We start from the raw sequence: 16,051 nt of genomic DNA on the forward strand, positions 1-16,051 counted from the left end.
ACGTAGCCAACCGCACTAACCGGAGGCATGGGGTTTGCAGGCGAGCGTTGCAGAAGCCCGAGGCGACAGAACTCCCGTGGAGAGCACCGCCCACGGGCCGCGGATTCCTCCTGAGGCACCCGCCGACGCTCCGGTCTTGGCAGTGAGCGGCGGTGGCGTCGCCGATGCATCGGCGCGGCTGCGGAGGCCGCAGAGGAGGCTGAAGCCAAGCATCGGGCTGTCATCGCGTCGCGCGGCCATTCGATGCAGGGGGCGTACGGGAGGAGGATCGCCAGCGGCTGACGACGGTGGAGCGGGGGCCGCGTCCGTTGGGTCCGCACAGTCGGAGGCTGGCGAGGAGGAGGACAAGCCGGGGAAGGAGGAAGGGGAGAAGGAGGAGGAGGGGAAGCGCCCTACAAACGCACGCACGCCTGAGAAGGACGTCGCCGCTCGCCAGATCTCCGTGGCGGCGCTAGCAGAATTGGCGGAGGGTTCGAGCGCCACCGGCTCCGCTGCGACGGTCGTGGAAGCGAATCGGCGGGAGGCGGGGAGAAGCGACGTTGCTCGCGGAGCCGTCGAGGCCGGAGACGAAGGCCGCGGCTCCCAAAATGTCTGCGGCGACGGTGGCGACGACGAAGGGACAACCGCAAAACACGAAACGCGACGGCACGAAGCGCAGGGGGACATCGCAGATTCGCAGGCGGTCGGCGAGTCTGACGATGCCTGTAGCTCAAGGCCCGGCCTGCAGGCCACCGCTGAGGCTTCTGAAGACTTTGTCCAAGGCCGCATGGGGGCAGCCTCAGGCAGCGCGGAGACGGACGCCGTCCCGATGCTCACGGCGGAAGCGGGAGGGAAGGGCGGCGGTCGCTCGCGTCTGCAGAAACCCCGGCCGAACATCACGGGGTGTAGGGCAATCGGCGCGAGAGGTCGAGGGTCGCGCCAACGGATGCCCGCCGCTGTGGGGCGGCGTCGAGGTGGCCACGCGGCGGGCATCGATGACGATCCGGGGGCCCCGGGGTCGTCGTCGGACGATCGTCGCGACGAGCCGGCCGACGGCGCCTCGCTCCGCGGCGAGATGACGGCGCCCGTCAGATTGTCCGGCGCCGGCGTCGATGCCGCCGGATCGGTCGTTGGGCGGGAGAGCTTCAGTGTTGCGGAAGCGCGGCGATCGGGAGGCTCGCTTGAATTTGCCACAAATGGTGGTGAGGTTCGTGATGTCTCAGGGAGTGCCGAACGAGAACAACAAGGAGAACAACAACAAGGAGAACAACAAGAAGGAGAACAACGAGGAGAACAACAACGAGGAGAACAACAACGAGGAGAACAACGAGGAGAACAACAACAAGAACAACAACAACAAGGAGAACAACAAGGAGAACAACAACAAGTAGAACAACAACAAGGAGAACAACAAGGAGAACAACAACAAGTAGAACAACAAGGAGAACAACAACAAGGAGAACAACAAGAAGGAGAACAACAACAAGTAGAACAACAAGGAGAACAACAACAAAGAGAACAACAACAAGGAGAACAACAACAAGTAGAACAACAACAAGTAGAACAACAGCAAGGAGAACAACAGCAAGGAGAACAACAACAAGGAGAACAACAACGAGAAGAACAACAAGGAGAACAACAACAAGGAGAACAACAACAAGGAGAACAACAACAAGGAGAACAACAACAAAGAGAACAACAGCAAGTAGAACAACAACAAGGAGAACAACAACAAAGAGAACAACAACAAGGAGAACAACAACAAGTAGAACAACAACGAGGAGAACAACAACAAAGAGAACAACAACGAGGAGAACAACAGCAAGTAGAACAACAACAAAGAGAACAACAACAAGTAGAACAACAACGAGGAGAACAACAACAAAGAGAACAACAACAAGTAGAACAACAACGAGGAGAACAACAACAAGTAGAACAACAACGAGGAGAACAACAACAAGTAGAACAACAACAAGAAGAACAACAAGTAGAACAACAACAACAACGAGGAGCACAACAAGGACAACAACAACAACGAGAACAACAACAAAGACAACAACAAGGAGAACAACGACATGACCGTGATGTCGAGACGGTGAACTCGCCCGAGCCGTGCCACTCGCCTCTCACCTCGGGGGAGCCCGCAAGCCGTGGCCACCGGCGGCAAGCCGCCACGGGATGGGAAATGCCGGGGAGCGCCGCGACGCCCGGACGCGACGAGCTCGGCATCCCGGACCCGCCCGTTGCGGTAACGATTGCGGGAGCGTGGGTGGCGGAAGCCGCCCACGCCGACGCCTGCGGACGGCGAAGTGTCGGCGATCTTGACGTCGCCGTGGCGACGGAGCAGGGCGGAGACGCGTCCCGAACGAGCGGCCGCATGCCGAGCGACGTCGCGGGGTACGCCGCGGGCGAAGCCCAGCGGTCGAGATCGCTGAGGCCCAAGCCGAACATCGGAGCGGCCGGGAGCGTGGCGACTCGCGCGGACCGACGGCTTCTACGGGAGGCCGCGGACCGCGGGGTGATCGTGGTGCAACGTCTCCGGGCTTCGTCGCGCGACGCTGGGGCCGTGGGAGCGGGCGGCCAAAAGGAGCGGCCGGAGGGGGCGGCGGTGGCCGCCCCCGCGGCGACGGCGGCTGGCGCGTGGGTCGTTGCCGCTGCCGAGGTCTTGCCGGGCGCTTCGGAGGACGCCGGACGGAAGGCCGCGGCGGTCGGGCGCTCGGAAGCCGAGCCGGAACGCGCGGGAGATTGTCGGCGCGAGGAGGCGAGCGCCGTCGCTCCGGAACGAAGCGCCGGCGGTGGAGGCGACGGGACGTCGAGCAGCACCGGTCGCCGGGAGGCCCCGGCAGAGGCCGCGGGCGGGGCGGCGCGGTCGCGACCGAACGCCAGAGCGGCGCACGGACGGGCCGCCCGAAACCTGGCGAACCCCACGGAGACGGGGCAGGACGAAGCACCGTGGCGGTGCGATGTCGCCGCTTGGGAACGAGGTGAAGGCGACAGCGACGACGGTGCGACGGCCGACGTCGGCCGTCGGGAGGCGCCGGCGCCTGCCGAGGAGGCTCCGGCGTTCTTCACGCTCACGCTGCTCGAAATACCGCGGTCCATATACACGACGGGCGCGCCGCGTCGTGCCGGCGCCGGCGTGGGCGAGGCGGCAGGGGGGGCAGCGACAGCACCGGCGGGTAGAGGGGCCGATGCCGAACGCGAGGAGGAGGACGATGCAGCGGTGATTGGAGGCGGAGAGGCGGCGTCGGGGTTGGAGGCCGGGGTGCCGCGCTGCGCCGGCGACCCGAGTGAGTGTCGACCAGAGCCGCGGCAGCGCCCACGTGGGCTCACGACCGCGACGTGTGCCGCATTCACACCGCCGATTGGCACGGTCGGACATGTACGGTGTGAACGAAATTTCTACAAGCGTACGTACATGTCCTTGCCTGGAGGACGCGCGTAGCCTTATCACTCTACAGAACAGGGCGAGAACATACAAAGTCCACGCACTCACTCCGCATAAAAGTGGGAGAGCATACAAACGGCAAGGCCACCCAACCCATATTGTTCTTGATGTTAGGCACGAGTGTTACACGTGCACCGTCCTGCCACCCTCTTCCACACGCACAGTTATGTGGCGATATTGTGCGACGTGCAGGGCATGCTGGGAGGACCGAGCCGATGTTCACAGTGGCGCTTTTTTCTCTCTTTAACCCTTTGACCCCCAGCAGAGCAGGGGGCAACCCCGTGGGACTCCACGGCTCCTCCTCCTCTTACCTCGTCACCAAGGCCGGGCCGTGCAAGGTGCAGCAGCGACGATGCACGAGAGGAGGAGGAAGAGCAGGGAGAGCGTGGAGCCCAGTGCGGCTCCACGGAGAAGCGAGCACCCCGACTCGACCGTGAAGCCAACCCCGATGACTCTCGCACCCGACGAGGAGGGACGACTGTTGCGGCGGCGGCGGTGGTGTTGGATGAGGAGGTGGACGAGGTGGAGGAGGTGGAGGAGGTGAAGGAAGTGAAGGAGGTGGTAGAGGTGCAGGAGGTGGTGGAGGTCGTGGAGGTGGAGGTGAAGGAGGTGAAGGAGGTGGAGGAGGAGGAGGTGAAGCAGGTGAAGCAGGTTGAGGAGGAGGTAGAGGTGAAGCAGGTGGAGGAGGTGAAGCAGCTGGAGGAAGAGGTGGAGGAGGTGGAGGCTGTAGCCGGGAGAAAGTCGACGCCACGCGGCGGCAAGCGCGACCGAGATGCCGCAGGACGTCCCCGGATCGGCCCCGAGGAAACCGCTGCCAGGATGCCACCACCACCGCGGCCGCCACCACCACCGCGGCCGCCACCATCACCGCGGCCGCCACCACCACCGCGGCCACCACAGGGGGCCCTCGGGAAGAGGACGATGGCTCTGAAGAGAGGTGGCGGCGAGCCTGAGGAGGATGAGGAGGAGGCTGGGGGGGGCAGAGTCCCCGACGCGCCGGTGAAACGTCTGCGCCGCGGCCCGGGACGGCGATGCCGGGATGAGGGAGTTCCCGCCCGGCGCGGGGAAGCCGAGACCGGCGCCGGCAAGCGTGACCCCGCGGCGGCGGCGCCCGTCGCGTCCGGGCGAGAGCGGAAGAGGAGGAGCGCCGGCAGGCGAGCCGAGGGAGGGGAAGTGGAGCGGGCGAAGGGATGGCGCCGCGTGCGCCTCGGCAACTCGGCGGAGGAGACTTCACCGAGGGGCGGGAGGGCGGAAGAGGAGGACGAGGTGGAGTGTCCGTTGGTAAGCGGCGACGACGGCCACGGCGGCGACGATGGGACGGCGGACGGAGAACACGTGGCCGGAACTCCTGCCGCCGCCTCACCCGAAGCTCAGGTACTCGCGCGAGCGTTTACCCCGGAGGCCGCGGCCGTGAGGGCCATGCGACAATGACCGTGGAAACTCACACATGTGCTCACACGCGCGCTCACACGCGCGCTCACACACGCGCTCACACACGCGCACCGCTGCTTTGTTTACCGTACGCCACCGGTTGGCAGGGTCGGCTACGTACGTTGCGAAAGAAGTTCAACATACCTACATATGTACGAACGTGTCGCACAAGCCCTTGTCGTTATTTTTGTCTCTCGCTCGACCTTTGCCCCCCCGCCCCGCCCCTGTCAATCAGACCTCGCGGTACAGGCCTGGGGTGCGGTCTCCCTCCAGCCCCCTGGCGCAGGGGATCGGAGCCCCCCGATTGGGGGCCTCGGGGATCGCCGGCGCCGCCAGCCCCTCCATGTCTTCCGACACCGACCCCGATGCTCTGACGACTTTCACAATCGAGGACATCTTCATGGAAGTCCAGTGACGTCCACCTGCAGAGCCGAGCGATGCGGGCTTCGCGCTCTGCATCATCATCAGCATCGTCGTCATCGTTCATCCACGGTCAATCAGCTGCTGGGTGAAGGCCACCCCAAGTGCCGCCACCGCCTCTCGCGATCCCGCGATGCGACGCGCGACGTAGCCACTCGCACGTGGGCTGATGTCATTGCCCTGTAGCTTCAATCTCTTCATCATCACCGTCATCATCGTCAGTATCGTCATCATCGTCATCATCGTCATCATCGCCACCTTCAGGTTAATATTTACATAGCGCAATACGTCTCACCTCGCTCTTGTGGGTGTCCAAGCCGCCACTTTGTTTCCCCGCCGTATTTATCTCATTTGTTTGTTTATTTATTAAGTATTTATTAAGAAATCGGCCTTTCAGATGGTGAAATCATCCGATCCGATGTTGGCTCTGGAATTGCGGTCCAAAGGGTGGGTCCACGACTTCACTTTGCGCCGTGAAATTGTGGGAATGTGATAACTCCGTTTTGGTGAGTTGTCACGTGTTGTGTTGTACGTTGAATTTCTTTCGCAAGGACGAACAAACAAAACGCAGAAAGTAGAGTTCACAACTCGAAACGTTGATCTTTTTTTTTCTTGCCATCGCGGTTCCTCAGGGTAGCGTCTGCAGTGATGTGTTCCGGACCGATGTTTTGAATATTGGGGCTATTAATCGTTATGGACCTCGACAATTTCCAAAATCATCGGGATTCGCCCTCAATCTTGACACACCCCCTCAGTGAAGATGTCAGAAGCTAAGCAGGGCCACGTGGATTCTACACCAGGCCCTCCGGTTTCCCCCTCCACGTTTAGAATCAGCATCACACGTTTATAGTGTTTGGCTGCTATTCATGTCCACGTGGTGATGATGATGATGATCCACTCCATTGAGCCATCGTTTGTGGGTTTTTTTTTTGTGATAGGTCGCTTCTGAGAAAGAGCTACATAGCTCAGTGGGGCCTTACCTGATCAAATAAAATGAATCAAATCAAACTATAGAGTCGTTTTCTCTTTTCAAGAGCGAGCGAATACCATGTGCGGCGGCGTATTTCAAGTTTAAATTCTAATTGTCATTATTATATCATCTGTTAAACTCCGTAGCATTTCTGATGAGACCCAGAAGGTGAAAACCTGTCCAGAAGTGTGCCTGCCAAACAAATGCTGCTGCTGCTGCTGAATAACATTGGTCTAGGAAACCAAAATGCCGGTGGACTTCAAATATTCTTGTTTTATTTACACCTGGCGAGACGAGATAACGCAACGCAGGTCAGACGACGACGCCCTTGGCGCGTTCAGGAAAGTCGGCGCCGTGGGCTCGGGGCAGGACGGGGGCGCTGGCCGATTGCTGGAAGGGGACGATGCCCTGCGGTCAAGATTTGACAGCGGAGCGACGGCCAAGGAGCGGAGCGACGCGCGACGAGGGAGTCGCCCGTTCGTCCGGGGAGACGGAGCGACGAAATCGGCTCGTCTGCACGTGCTGGGGGCAGCCGTGGTCCCACAGCGGATGATTAGCACGTGGTGCTACGCTCGCTGTCGCGCAGGACCGCGTCGGAGTCTTAAATGGCTCACTCTCGGGGTGGGGGGGGGGGGCTCCCACGGGTTTTTTTTTTATTTTGCAGGAGCTTGCCGATGTTTTTCGACCCCCGTGCGTGATCTCGCTTGGCTGCAGTTGCGGGTGACGTTTCAGCAATTGTGGGATGTTTGGCCAAGTGCCGCTGACATTTTGTGTAGACTTTTGTTTTTTTACGTAACATTATCTACGGGGAAGAAAGTGGAGAACGCAGGAGGGGGAATCTCTGCAAGAGGCGTCCGAGTCTGGTGTTGAACCCTGGGCTCTCTTGCTGCGAGGTACGAGTTTTACCACTGCCCCCTCCCCACCACACCAGTGACGTGCGGTGAGGTCAATGGCTGGGGAGGCACTGGCTCGTGTCAGAGCCAGATTCACACACTGAGGGGGTGTGTCTTCACTGAGGGGGTGTGTCTTCACTGAGGGGGCGTGTCATCACTGAGGGGGGCGTGGTCTCGCCGAGGGGGCGTGTCATCACTGAGGGGGCGTGTCTTCACTGAGGGGGCGTGTCATCACTGAGGGGGCGTGTCATCACTGAGGGGGGCGTGGTCTCGCCGAGGGGGCGTGTCATCACTGAGGGGGCGTGTCATCACTGAGGGGGGCGTGTCCTCACTGAGGGGGCGTGTCCTCACTGAGGGGGCGTGTCATCACTGAGGGGGGCGTGGTCTCGCCGAGGGGGCGTGTCCTCACTTAGGGGGCGTGGTCTCCCTGAGGGGGCGTGGCCTCACTGAGGGGCGTGTCCTCGCTGAGGGGGGCGTGTTAGAGACGTCCCCCTCAGTGAGGCAGATGTGATCGCTGCCTCCCCTAGTGATTTTTTATTTCAGTTTCATGAGACCAGCGAGCCTAAATATCTTTATACACATACGTGAATTAAGTTACCTGGAGTATGGAACGCGAGGACATGTAATTAAGAGCTCTACAAACATTACATTGGTGACATACTGAGATAGTAACAGGCACGCGCTTATTGCCCGCTCTCCATCCAGTTACTGAGGGGTTGCGCAATCAGAGGGGAGGCTGAGCTCGTCGCTGCCTCACCTCTCGTCTCTTCCTGTATTTGCAGCGGAGCTCCGCAAATTTGGCGATTTTGACTAAAAAAATGATTGGAATCGTACAGAAATAACATTTATTACACAGATCAGTGGAAAAATCACAATTTTCAGTTTCTAATGTTTTACTTATCGTAACAGCTATTTTCATTGAAGTATGACAGATGAGGCTGTGCCTCCCCTGCCTCCCCTGACCGCACGTCCCTGCACCACACACACAATGGCCGACTCTCTCCTTCGAGTGACATCGCGGATCTTTAACGTCCACCGTGATGCAGGCGGCGTGTATAATTACTATATGGTTGATACACCCGCAGTATTAACCAGGGCGTCTGTAACAAGCCTGGCTTTAACCGTGAGGTCACCGGGGTCAGAGCCAGTGCCTTAATCGGCCAATGACGGTAGCCGATTGTGACGACGTCGACGACGTTGATGTCACGTGGTGGTGGATGAACGTTTATTTACTCTAACGAACGTGTGGAACCTGTTAAGAAAGTTTGCGATTTCGCCACCGTCCCACTCTCTTGGGAAGTTTCTAGATTTGCTCCGCGGGTGACGCGGAGGGACCAACTCCTGTGCCTGGTTACGAAACGTTGCGGTGAAAACCCGGTCGGCCGCGGGGAGCCGTGCTCGTACTCGGTCCGGCCTGGTGTGATCTGGTCTGGTCCGGTCCGGCCTAGTTCAATCCAGCCCGATCCGGCCCGATCCGGCCTGGTCTGGTCCGATCCGGTCCACTCAGGTCCACTTAGGTCCGGTCCGGCCTGGTCCCGTCCGGCCCGATCCGGTCCGGTCTGGTCCGGGAGGGGGGCCAGAGAGTTCCTCGGTTAGCCGGAGATTTTGTTGCGGCCAAAAAGCTTTTGCCCCCTTTTACGGTAGTGAGATGCAGCAACAGGACACCACCACCGCCACCGCCGTGTGCCGTGTCTCGCCGAGTGAGCGAGGAGCGAGCGATCGGGCTACTCGGCTTTGTCGTCGTTGTTAATGCGCACGGAACGTCGTGGCGACGTCTTCATTAGGCCCGTGGCTATTTTTTTAGCTCGCTCGGTCGTCGCGACGTTTGTTTTCAAGATCGTCGACGGACGCTCGTTTCTTTTTTTATTTAGTGCGTTATTCTGTTCGTCGGGTTATTTATTGATTCATTTGTTCGTTATTTTGACGAGTCCGTTTTCTTCATCACGTTATTTGTTTACCCCCCACCCTCCCTCCAATTGCATGACGACCGGTGCTTGCGCCAAGTTCGGCCGTACACATTTAATAAACATCCCTCACTTTTCCCCTTGGCGTTTGTGCCACGACGATGATGATGATGACGTAATGATGCATTCGACGACGTATCGGCTGCCCGTCCACCACCACCACCACGCGTTCGTGAGGTTCATCTGGGATGGTGGGGGGTGAAGGTGAAGGCGCAGCCCCGCAATTGCCCGCTCACCTCCGCTGCTGGTGGAAGAACCTCCCGCCCCCCACTTCAACCCCCGCCCCGTAGAGGATACTATCTTGGCCTACTCTTCCACAACGGAGGTCCGGACGTCTCTGTTGTAGAGGAGAGACACTTACCAACGCCTTACCCCCCCCCCCCCGGCCGCAACCGCACACTCCGAGATCTACCGCTCGACTCGCCGCCGTGGTGACATCACGCGCGTGGTGACACGTGGTGACACGTGGTGACACCACGCGCGTGGTGACACCACGCGCGTTCTGTGTCCACCGCAGCGTGGACGGAGGTTTGGGTTGGGTGCCGGGTGGGTGTGGGGGGGCGGGGGGGAAGGGGGGCATTCTTGATGAGTTCGTTTCAGCTGCATGTGAGGGCGCGGGGGGCGGAGGGGGGGCAGGGGGCGTGGGGGGGTGCAGTCGAATTGGGCCCGACCGTTGAATCGCGAGGTGCCCGGTGCGCTTCGAAGCCACGTGACGCCCAAACGGGGCAGCACCCAAAGCCACTGGCCTCAACAGCCAATCCGCAACAATCAAACAATAGTTGTAACACCTCCTCGTCGTAGTGGTGGGAGGCGGAGGCTTTTGTCACCAAGATTATCCATCATCGAGGGGGGTGTTTTTTGGGGGGGGGAGGTGGATGTTTAGATCGCGTAAATATAAATGTGTCGTTCAACCTGCCACCACCCGACACGGCCAATTAGTAAGGTTTGTCGCGCCTGGTTACGAAACGTTGCGGTGAAAACCCAAAACATTCCAATCAGTAACTAATTGGCAATGCTAACTAATTGCCATGCTAATTAGTTACTAATTTAGTTACTAATAATTGGCACGTTTTGTTCACGTGACAAACCCTTAGTAATTGGCTGTGTCGGGTGGCGGCGGGCTTAACGACACATTAATCTTCACGTGATCCAACCCAACAAATAAACTCCTATTGTAAACAATAATAATAATGATGATCACCACAATCCATGGATGTGCGCGCCCTCCCGCGTTGTGCGTCCGTGCGCAAAATACTCAATAAATAAAGAGCGGCCTCCGCTAATGAACCAAGAAGCGGCGCTCTTATTTAACAAGATCTCCTGCCGCGCAAATCGATAAATTACCATGTGCACCCCCTCCCCCTGCCCCCCCAGAATAGCCGAGCTAAACACGGGGGGGGGGAGAGTGCAGTACCGGATTATCCGATTCTTAGGTGTTTTCGGTAAAGTCACGTAGGTAAAACATTAAAATTAATAAAAGTAAAATAAAATAAAAATCACGACGTTTCGGAGGCAACACAAGTCTCCGTCATCAGAAACGTCGTGATTTTTATTTTATTTTACTTTTATTAATTTTAATGTTTTACCTACGTGACTTTACCGAAAACACCTAAGAATATGAATCCTTGCAGTCACGAAAGCTTCAAATCTAGAACGGTTTATCCTAGTCGCAAAAGTAGCTACATATGCTATGACTACGGGCCCCGCACCTTCAAGGGCCCCGCGCTAAATACTTTCAAACTATCAATTCCGGTTTCAGTGATTCTGCACTTGCGCTATTGCTATAGTACTATACCATCTTAAACTTTTATGAATGACTGTTTAAGGTTAGGGATTTGTCGTATTATTTGGATGTATAGCAAATGAAAAAATACAATTACTTTACTATGCAAGTAAAAAATGTGTGTTTTAATGTGTCTTTTTTAATTTAGGTCCCCTTTATAAAATACTAGCGGGAAGTACCCGGCATTGCCAGGGGGGGAAATATATTTCAAAACTTCTCTTAAAAACATAACATATACATGCACAAATACTAAGCTTTTGTGAAAGCCCGGCATGCCGTTTGTCCATTTGTTCGTCAACAAAATTATAAGAGGCTTGCAGAACTCCAAAAAGTTGTTAAAAAAAGGGGGGTAAATAGTTGATTTAAAAGGTTTCCGAAAATTGTCTACCCCCCCCCCCCGCCCAATTTATTTTTTACCCCCGCGTAGGTATATATACCTAAACATGCTACATACAATAGTGCTAACATAGGCAGGTAGGAAGGGAACACACAGACAGTTATGACCTAAACTGGTTAAAAACATCCTTCCAATGATTGCTTAGTTTGTACCCATCTTCTCGGTTGAAATCGTGTCTGTGTCTATATATATCTGGATGGCTTCATGAACGAATCTTTGCTGATAGCAAGTGGGTTTGCAGAGTACCTCCGTCTTAGCAAACTCAATTTCGTGTGAGCCCACCGCGTTAAAACAATGATCAGCTACGGCCGAGGTATTGGTCCTACCGTGTTTTAGATCTGCCTTGTGTTCACGAACACGGTCCGAGGCACGTGTAAATTTAACTACTTTAAAGTTGACGGATGGGAAATACGAATAGCGCTGGTTCACCCCCGGGCTTATCACGTGGTATCTGGGTCCTTTTTGTGAACCGTAGACCCCAAGGTTTGTGAGTTAGATCCGTCGCAAGTTGCGTCCACACACAGGCAGACACACAGACAGACAAATATGACTTTCATAATTCTAGATTTGAAGCTTTCATGACTGCAAGGATTCATACTCTTAGTTATTTCGGTAAAGTCACGTAGGTAAAAAATGAAATTAAAATTAATACAAATAAAATAATAAAAAAATCACGACGTTTCCCACCTGATGACGGAGACTTGTGTTGCCTCCGAAACGTCGTGATTTGTTATTATTTAATTTTTATTAATTTTAATTTAGTTTTTTTACCTACGTGACTTTACCGAAAGAACTAAGAGTATGACTTTCATAGCTTAATCCGGCACTTGGGGGGGGCGGGTTGGGTTTTGGTTTGGGGGGGTGGGGGGGAGTCCGCTTCACTCTGGCGCTGACAACGCCGCTCATGCCGAGGGTGCCAGGGAATGTCTTGGTCTTGAAGTCCACCCGCACCCCTCTCTTCCCCCACCTCCGCGCAATGTAAATCGGTCTCGGCTGCGTTCATCTGCGTTGCCCGCAGACCGTTGCATCGGTGGCTATCGGCGGCGGGGGATGGAGGCGGGGGGGGGAGGTCACAGATGTATGAGCCCCTCTGCGGAGACAACGCCCGCTCGAGCCGCCGTGTGAGCCGCTCTCTCACCCGCCCGTGGCACGCGAGACCTTTTGACTCCCGTGGGGACATTTCGTGCTCCATTATTCCGGGTGAGCGAGACCCGCGGTGTAAATCCGCCATCGCCTATCGGTTTATTTTGAGGTTTGTTTTCTTATTATTATTATTATTATTTTGGCTTGCAGTAGGGAAATGTATGTTTTTAGAATCGCAGCAATTTTTCTGTTCGCGATGAGAATCCCTTCCGCAGCAAGGAATGGCGGGGGGGGGGGGATGCGTAAATGCCCAAAGGATTAGAAACGCAAACGTGAGCAATGAACTACATTTTTATTTGTATTTTACCAGGTAAGGCCCCACTGAGCTGGATAGCTCCTCCCCAGAAGCGAGATGGCCATCACAAATGACCGCGCAACGAAATGGCTTATCGCGTGGACATTGTTAGCAGTCAAATTAACTATACAAGCGTGATGTTGATTCTAAATGTGGAGGGGAAAACTGGAGGACGCGACCACGGGGAGAGAGATAGAGACCTCTAAATGCCCAAATGTACAGCAGGCGTCAGGGTTGGGATCAAAACCCACGACCTCTTGTGTACCAGGTGAGGTAGTTAACGTCTCCTAGCCACCGTGCTGATGATGAGAGAGAGAGAGAGAACATGCCAACACCAAATATACAGCAGGCGTCAGGGTCGGGAGACAACCCACGACCTCCTGTAGACCAGGCGAGGTAGTTAACGTCTCCTAGCCACTGTGCTGATGATGAGAGAGAGACGCAAACTCCAAATATACAGCAGGCATCAGGGTCGGGATCGAACCCACGACCACCTGTATATCCGGCGAGGGAGTCAACATCTCGCCACCGCAGCGTGTCGTCCTGGCAGAGAGGAAGATTTGAACGACTCCTATCCATCCGCACGCCGTGCTCACGTTGTAATACGATGTGGTGGTCACATGTCAGGACGCCGCGTTGTGGTGTAGACGTCAACTACCTCGCCTGGTATACAGGATGTCGTGACGCCTGTATACAGGGTGCTTCAAAAAAATGTTTTTACATTATATGGGACTATCGTTTTGAATGGAAAAATTCAAAGAGTCTCCATCTTGTCAACGCGTGCTTGGAATCTTCTCCAGGTGGTCTCCAGAGCCCGGAGGCACATTTCTCGTGGTGTTGTTGAAAATTCTAACGAGGGTTAACATTTTTTTTAAGCACCCTCGATTTTGCATGGTCTCCCCGTGGTCGTGTGGGTTTTTCTTGCGGGATCCTCCGGTTTCCCCCTCCACATCACGCGTCGAGAGTGTTTGTCTGCTCTACATTTCCACGCGTGATGATGATGATAAGCCGCCTGTGTTGGTCTATCATTTGTGAGAGCAAGGTCGCTTCTGAAAAATTAACTCGTAAAAACAAAGTTTTTCACTATAAATTCTTTATATGCGTGGCATCGGTTTTATTTTATTATTCATTTCTGTTTTTCTTGAGTAAGAGTTTCATTTTTATCACATTGGTATTTTAAATTAAATACGAAAAAAAAAATCCTAAAAAGTGGAAAATTTTGGAAAAAAATTTTCACGAAAATAAATTGTCACGCACAACGAGTCTGTGTGCAAAATGTCAGCTCGATTGGATCACGGGAAGTGGGTTAAAAAACGACCGAAAGATTTGCACGGTCGTAAGCGCGCAAGCAAGCAAGCAAGTGAACTTAATATAAAGGATTTTAAAAAGAGCAACAGTATATAAGCTCAGTGGACCTTACATAGTTTAGTTTTTTTAGACACGCATTCAAGACGTGATGGGTTAGGGTCGTGCATTAAAGATGTTTGTGAGCAGATCGCCTTCGTGTTCTTGTTGTTCAAGCCTGCGTACTTTACTACGCGTTCTTCGTACTCATGGACATGTAAATTTTTTCTATAACCCCTCCCTCTCTCTGCCTCCGCCCCCTCGGTCTATTTAAGGCCTCGCTACAGAGACAATCTCCCTCTCTGTGCCTGTGTTACTCTCTCTCTATGTATCTTGGTGATATCTGTCTGCTTATATGTCTGCCTATAGTTTTCTGGTTAGGTTTTTTGTTGCTATTTCATTTATACCTGATGATGATTGCTTGTGTTGCAATCGAAACGTCGTATGCTATTATTTAATTTATTATTTTATCTTCATACGTGACTTTACCGAAAGATCCAAAGAATAATTACTGCAGTCACGAAAGCTCCAAAATTAAGATAGAAGCAACTCGTTATCTTGCCTTTCGTTGAGTTATTTGCGACGTTTTGCTTCGCTCAACCAAACCAAATTGGCATTATTGTTTGTTGGTGGTGATTTCTCGGGCGGCCATGGCTACTCCGCTGCACGTGACTGCCGCGTAATCCGCCAGCGTCGTGGGGGCAGCAGCAGCAGGGGTTGGTGGTTCACCGCACAGATGGCTGTGCAACTCCTGTCGCACGCGGGCGTCGAGGATGATCCGTAACCCCATGGCTCGCCGGGAGATGGCGGTACAGCAAAGGGTGGCCTCCACCCGTTCCGTCTGGGTGGGATAGAGCGTTGCACCCTCGCACGCGTGGGTTTTCTCACGATGCTGTGCCCCCCCCCCCCCCACATCTAAGCACTCATCACCCCGTTCGTATTGAGTTCACGTGTTCTCTGCAGGCACTGGTGGCCGCTACGTTCAACACATTGCAAAACAATTAAACAACAACAACAAAACAATTCTTGAATTGTGGCCCCTGAATGGCAACTATTGCATCGCCGGGGTAGTGAACGTCATTTCATCGTTACAGCACCGAATCACCGCACACGAAGTGCTCGCCACAAATGAACCACAATTCCTCGCTGATCTCGTCAAGGACCGTGAACCATCATCACGCGAGCTCAGCTCATCCTCGCAGCAGCAACAGCAGCAACAGCAGCAACAGCAAACAGCAGCAACAGCAGCAGCAGCAACAGCAGCAGCAACAGCAGCAGCAGCAGCACAGCAGCAGCAGCAACAACAGCAGCAGCAACAGCAGCAGCGGCGGCAGCAGCAGCAGCAACAGCAGCGGCAGCAGCAGCAGCAACAGCAGCAGCAACAGCAACAACAGCAGCAGCAGCAACAGCAGCAACAGCAGCGGCAACAGCAACAACAGCAGCAGCAGCAACAGCAGCAACAGCAGCGGCAGCAGCAGCGGCAGCAGCAGAAACAACAGCAGCAGCAACAGCAGCAGCAACGGCAGCAGCAGCGGCAGCAGCAGCAGCATCAGCAGCAGCAGCAGCATCAGCAACAGCAGCGGCAGCAGCAGCGGCAACAGCAGCAACAACAGCAGCAGCAACAGCAGCAACAACAGCAGCAACAGCAAAAACAGCAGCAGCAGCGCTTTTTGCTCAGCCATCGAACAAAGGCGGAGGTCACCGCGTCGAGCGGCGCTTTCAAACGCGCTTCTGTGACCGTCCGGAACGCTCTTCCGTCCGACACGAGGAAGCCGCTGAGGGCTATGCGCGCTTTGAAATCGTCATCTTGATTCAAACTCATTTGTTTACAACTGCTGTTTGCTTTTAGTTTGCTGTTCTTCCCCCGCACCCCCAATTAGCACGGTTGGCTACGTACGTTCCGAACGAAGTTGAACATACACGCAAGTGATGAAATGTGAGTTTCCGAAAATTTCGTTGAGCCGGGTGAGAGCTCAAGCGACCG

The 16,051-nt window shown here is 55.1% G+C and overlaps 1 protein-coding gene across 1 annotated transcript; it reads left to right on the forward strand.

Annotated features, from left to right (window-relative positions):
* Window positions 1-27: 27 nt before the first annotated feature.
* On the forward strand, window positions 28-6,142 carry LOC133355029 (nuclear receptor corepressor 2-like). Its single transcript, XM_061572285.1, has 7 exons — window positions 28-40; window positions 144-332; window positions 459-1,181; window positions 1,731-3,269; window positions 3,693-3,922; window positions 4,130-4,801; window positions 5,094-6,142. Exons 1-7 carry the CDS (start codon window positions 28-30, stop codon window positions 5,271-5,273), a joined length of 3,546 nt encoding a protein of 1,181 aa, XP_061428269.1. The 3' UTR covers window positions 5,274-6,142.
* Window positions 6,143-16,051: the final 9,909 nt, after the last annotated feature.

Source organism: Lethenteron reissneri, chromosome 50 (genome assembly GCF_015708825.2).
Source record: "Lethenteron reissneri isolate LAM-NWPU_2019-01 chromosome 50, ASM1570882v1, whole genome shotgun sequence".
NCBI classification, from domain to species: domain Eukaryota; kingdom Metazoa; phylum Chordata; class Hyperoartia; order Petromyzontiformes; family Petromyzontidae; genus Lethenteron; species Lethenteron reissneri.

Coding starts and splice junctions, on each gene's coding strand:
- LOC133355029 (XM_061572285.1), top strand. Junction 333..458: donor GTCCGCACAGTCGGAGGCTG/GCGAGGAGGAGG, acceptor CGGCGCTAGCAG/AATTGGCGGAGGGTTCGAGC. Junction 3,270..3,692: donor GCGCTGCGCCGGCGACCCGA/GTGAGTGTCGAC, acceptor GACCCCCAGCAG/AGCAGGGGGCAACCCCGTGG.